General features: G+C 44.1%; 1 protein-coding gene across 1 annotated transcript; it reads left to right on the top strand.

The window, feature by feature from the left end:
• Positions 1-2,208: 2,208 nt before the first annotated feature.
• On the top strand, positions 2,209-3,835 carry LOC106611194 (major vault protein). The gene has a single exon (XM_014211161.3). The coding sequence runs from the start codon at positions 2,232-2,234 to the stop codon at positions 3,549-3,551; it is 1,320 nt and encodes a 439-aa protein (XP_014066636.2). The 5' UTR covers positions 2,209-2,231; the 3' UTR covers positions 3,552-3,835.
• The last annotated feature ends 2,065 nt before the right edge of the window (positions 3,836-5,900 follow it).

Below are 5,900 nucleotides of genomic sequence, written 5' to 3'. Positions count from 1 at the left end.
TCTAACCCTGTAAAACCATCCATACATAATGGTGAAATGGCTGATGGTGCCAATGCATCTCATTGGCTGGTTTACTGTGTTGTGTCTGGACGATCATTACATGTGTAGCTATTTTATCAAATCAATACTCTGTGTAATTAGTGATTAAACAAATCACGTAAACTTTAATTAACTAGGAAGTTGGGGCACCACGGAAAAATGTTTATAGAGTCTCTATTTCCCGAATCGACACTTCAGATATTTTCATATCTTATCAAAACAGTCGCTTATTAATGAATTATTATTAATACCTCATCAGTTCTCATTCCAAACGTCGTAAAATTATTGGTTATCTGCACGAACCCTAGTTTTCATAACGAATCAGCAATATACAAATTGGCTTAATTATTTATTTACAAATTAACTAAACAATCACACAGAATTACATAACAAACAGTAGATATTGGTTACTAACAGTGATAGAAAAGTCCCTAGTGGGCTAAGCCAATATGACGGCTTGGTAGACAAAGGAAAGGGGTGGGGACTGAGAAAAAGCAGGAAAGACAAAATGGATGCACTACACACAGTGGGTAATTATATTCAATGAAATGCTAATCCTTTGCACATGAATGGCCTCTTATTCGAGAATAATTGCAATGTATATATTTACGCCAGTACGTCGATGTTGTCTTCTCTGTTGGAATGTCTCGATCGTCCTGTAGAGTTCATCAGAGTCTCTGGTTAACTTTCCCAGAAGTCACAATGTCTTTTGTGGTTGTAGTTGGTAAGAATGGATACTTCAGAGTACCATTCGGAAACGTTCTCATAGGATAGATGCTTCGGCGGTTCTCGGTATTCTCGTTCTAGGTTTATGTAATTTCTAGCTGCAGACTAGTAATTCATGTTGTCTAGAATTTGCTCCTTATTCTGTAGTGGTCGATAGTCTCAGAGTTTAACCATTTCCAGCCATGTAGCCAAAACTACAACTGTATGGTCTCCGTGGCTTATAGAATTGTTGTCATACCAACTTGGGCATTCTCTGACTCAATGTATATTTTGTAGGATGGTGTGTTATACTCTGTGGAAGAAGGGGTGGTTCTATGATGCCTAATGTGATGTCTGGGCTCACGGGGTTGTGGCCACTGACAAGTTAATCTTTATATGAAAATCAATACTCTCATTGAGAAGGTTAACATCACATTACATCTTTTCACAAATAGTTTCATGTTTAATCACATACATTTCACAATATTTAGATGTAAACCTGACAGCTGGGAAATGTCCACTTTAAGAGATACAGTTAGGTGTGTTTCCTGTACTTCATTAGATCACCAAATGAAACACACTCGTCATAACTGTCCCTTAAGTGTCCACGGACCATTCCCACATTTTCAGAAGTAGAAATACTGATTTTGGGGATTAGGAGTTTTGAACAAAGATAAGGTCTTTGTTCTGGTAGACTCTCTGTCTCAATACTGCATGGCAGTTTCTACCAGGTATTTATGACCTGTCGTAAAGTCATAGAAATTGTGGTGGGGAGAGTGAGAGAATGGGGGAGTCACGATATACACCCCGAAGGGCCACGTAGTGACAACTTCATGGGGTCTGAACCACCATAGACATAGACAAATCATAGGCTTGAGCCAAGGTGTGGAGAGGACCTGATCTTCTAACGCTCTGTTTAACCCTGTAAAACCATCCATACATGCCAGATACCTGACCTTCTAACACTCTGTTTAACCCTGTAAAACCATCCATACATGCCAGATACCTGACCTTCTAACGCTCTGTTTAACCCCTGTGCGGCCTCTGTCCCGTATGCGGGACGGACATCCAGCGAAAAATCACATCACCATTAGCATAACAACATTTAATAATAAAAAATAAAAAAAATAAAACATTCAAATGATATCGTTTTATAGATACACCTCTCCTGAATCGAACCACGTTGTCCGATTTCAAAAAGGTTTTACAGCAAAAGCAAAACATTAGATTATGTTAGAGGAGTATATCGTAAAAGTAGCCACATAGCCATTTTCCGACCAACCACATGCATCACTAATAACCAAAAAACAGCTAAATGCAGCACTAACCTTTGACAATCTTCATCAGATGACACACCTAGGACATCATGTTACACAATACATGCATTCTTTTGTTCGATAAAGTTCATATTTATATATAAAAACAGCATTTTACATCGGTGCGTAACGTTGACTAACTAGGTCCGTGCTGTGATTGGCCACACCTACATGCTGACGCAGGACGAGGAGCTGTGGGCGAAGAATCTGCCTCAGAATGTTGAGACCCTCCTGGCCTCCACAAAGGACCCCCTGGCTGACCGCTCGGACCGCAGCAAGGAAGTGGAGGTGAAGGACCGGGACAAGACCAAGGTGGTGTCCTACAGGGTTCCCCACAACGCTGCCGTGCAGGTCTACGACTACAGGGAGAAGAAGGCCAGGGTGGTGTTTGGGCCAGAGATGGTAATGTTGGGTCCTGATGAGCAGTTCACCGTGCTGTCCCTGTCAGGGGACAAGCCCAAGAGGGCCAACGTCATCAAGGCCGTGTGTCTGCTGCTGGGGCCGGACTTCTTCACTGACATCATCACCATAGAGACGGCCGACCACGCACGCCTGCAGCTGCAGCTCAGCTACAACTGGCACTTTGACCTGAAGTCTCCTGCGGACCCGTCCCAGGCTGCGGCTCTGTTCTCGGTGCCTGACTTTGTGGGGGATGCCTGTAACGCCATCGCCTCCCGCGTCAGAGGAGCCGTCGCCTCAGTGCAGTTTGACGACTTTCACAAGAACTCCAACCGGATCATCTGCTCCTCTGTGTTTGGCTTTGATGACAAGCTGACTGTGCGTCCCAGCCTGCGCTTCCACCAGAACAGTCTGGTCATCAGCAGTGTGGACATCCAGTCAGTGGAGCCGGTAGACCAGAGGACCAGAGACGCCCTGCAGAAGAGTGTCCAGCTGGCCATCGAGATCCCCACCAACTCCCAGGAGGCTGCCGCACGCCATGAGGCAGAGCGTCTCGAGCAGGAGGCGCGTGGTCGTCTGGAGAGGCAGAGGATCACAGACCAGGCGGAGGCAGAGAGGACCAGGAAAGAGCTGTTGGAGCTGGAGGCCCTCAGTGCGGCGGTGGAGAGTACAGGGGCAGCCAAGGCAGAGGCCCAGTCCAGAGCAGAGGCAGCCCGTATCCAGGGAGAGGCGGCAGTCAACGAGGCTAAACTGAAGGCTGAGGCCCAGAAGATTGAGGCTGAGGGCGAGCTGGACCGTCTGTCCAAGGCGAGGGAGCAGGAGCTAAACTATAAGTCAGCAATGGATCGTTTGGAAGTGGAGAAACAGCAGAAGCTGGCTGAGATAGAGAGCAACCGCTTTAAAAAGCTGGTGGACAGTATCGGCGCTGACACCCTGCAGGAGATGGCCAGAGCCGGCCCCGAGCTACAGGTCAAGCTGCTCCAGTCTCTGGGTTTGAAGTCAACCCTGATCACAGACGGCTCTTCTCCCATCAACCTCTTCAGCATGGCCAATGGCCTTCTGGGAGCTCTTTCTCAGAGCCAGGGCCAGTGAGAGGGGTAAGAGAAAAGGAGGAGAACGTTGACAATAAGAGAATAATGTCCAGTCTGATAATATCCCCTACAGATGCAGGATTTCTGGTTGTTTTTTGTCTGATGTAGTAACTGACAATTAGGGATATGATATGTATGACTGTACGGTTGCGATTATTCTGATGTGTGCGCACATAGATGTGTATCTGACTAAAGACGTCCAAGTGAACGTTCCCCTTGGTTTACATGGCTTTTTTGCTCATCTGTTTGGTGCCGTCGATGCCCTATAAAGTGCTGTCCACTCCATGTGTTGCATATCTATACTAACCATAATCCTGGATAGTAAGGAATCTTTCCTTGTTGTGCTTTTGAGGTTTATGCAAATGTGTTTAATTCATTTGTTGATCCATTTATAGATATGGGTATCATAAGGTGAATGCACCTATTTGTAAGTCGCTCTGGATAAGAGCGTCTGCTAAATGACGTAAATTTATCAATTTATCAAATTTAACTATTTTCCCTCAAATGCATCCGATGAAACAGAGCTACAATTTACTAAATTACAATTCGAAAACATTTTTAAAATGTAATATTGTCATTCTATGATTTATAGATGAATATCTCTTGAAAGCACCTGTAATGCCAGATTTAAAAATAACTTTACTGGGTAATCACACTTTGCGATAAAAGGGGATGCGATACTCAGAACAATAGGCTAGAAATAGCAATAGGCTAGCCATCTTGGAACAATCGCATATCACATCTAGTCTTGTATACTATTGTCAATAATCCCTTACCTTTGGTTGTCTTCATCAGAAAGCACTTCCAGAAATCCCAGGTCCACAACAAATGTATTTTCGTTCGAAAAAATGACTCCTTTATGTTCCAAGAGCTTGTTCTTGTTAGCGCGTCTGAAGGCTGATCCAAATGCTTCGTCGGCCACGGGACAGCCATTTCGAGAAAATGCATTTTTTCCCCATTTAGGTTCGTTCAAACATGTCAAACGTTGTATAACATAAATCTTCAGGGCATTTTTCAACAAGAGAGCCAATAAGATTCGAGGGGAACGATTGCATTGTGTTTCAAAACGTTTCGAAAGGGGAGGGTAAGCAGGGGCGCCGGCGTCATAATGGTGATGGCCCTCTCCGTGTGACCACGTTCCACAGCATCTCATTCATTCAATTTTAACAGTAGAAGGCTCAAACCAATTTGTGAAGACTGGGGACATCTAGTGGAAGCAATAGGAAGTGCTCAATGAACCATAGCTCACGGTGTGATTAATAGGCAACGTGATGAAGTTGAGTTCGCAATTCAGAATTCCACTTCCTGTTTCCATCTGTCTCGGGGTTTTGACTGCCATATGAGTTCTGTTATACTCACAGACACCATTCAAACAGTTTTAGAAACTTTAGGGTGTTTTCTATCCACAAGTATTAATTATATGCATATCCTAGCTTCTGAGTTTGAGTAGGAGGCCGTTTAAAATGGGCACACATTTTTTTCAAAAATCGCTTTAGCGCCCCCTATCCTAGGGGAACGCCAAGAGGTTAACCCTGTAAAACCATCCATACATGCCAGATACCTGACCTTCTAACGCTCTGTTTAACCCTGTAAAACCATCCCTACATGCCAGATACCTGACCTTCTAACGCTCTGTTTAACCCTGTAAAACCATCCATACATGCCAGATACCTGACCTTCTAACGCTCTGTTTAACCCTGTAAAACCACCCATACATGCCAGATACCTGACCTTCTAACGCTCTGTTTAACCCTGCAAAACCATCCATACATGCCAGATACCTGACCTTCTAACGCTCTGTTTAACCCTGTAAAACCATCCATACATGCCAGATACCTGACCTTCTAACGCTCTGTTTAACCCTGTAAAACCATCCATACATGCCAGATACCTGACCTTCTAACGCTCTGTTTAACCCTGCAAAACCATCCATACATGCCAGATACCTGACCTTCTAACGCTCTGTTTAACCCTGTAAAACCATCCATACATGCCAGATACCTGACCGTCTAACGCTCTGTTTAACCCTGTAAAACCATCCATACATGCCAGATACCTGACCTTCTAACGCTCTGTTTAACCCTGTAAAACCATCCATACATGCCAGATACCTGACCTTCTAACGCTCTGTTTAACCCTGTAAAACCATCCATACATGCCAGATAGTTACATAATAGTGAAATTCTTCAGTGCTGTAAGGTCAAGCTGAAGACAGTTTGCTGTCAAAACTTCGGTTATTAATTTTATTGCATTAGTGTGACAGTGAGTGTTTTTACATGTACACTAATAATTCAATATTAAACCGATTATGGAAGTAGGCCGGGTACGGCAATAGTCATGTAAACACCTT

Source organism: Salmo salar, chromosome 01 (genome assembly GCF_965601325.2).
Source record: "Salmo salar chromosome 01, fSalSal1, whole genome shotgun sequence".
Classification (NCBI taxonomy): domain Eukaryota; kingdom Metazoa; phylum Chordata; class Actinopteri; order Salmoniformes; family Salmonidae; genus Salmo; species Salmo salar.
The sequence above is the reverse complement of the archived record's forward strand: the minus strand, read 5'-3'. Positions and strand labels throughout refer to the sequence as shown.

What these genes read in the sequence shown, in the direction of transcription:
- LOC106611194 (XM_014211161.3), top strand. Translation starts at nt 2,232, where the DNA reads ATGCTGACGCAGGACGAGGAGCTGTGGGCGAAGAATCTGCCTCAGAAT.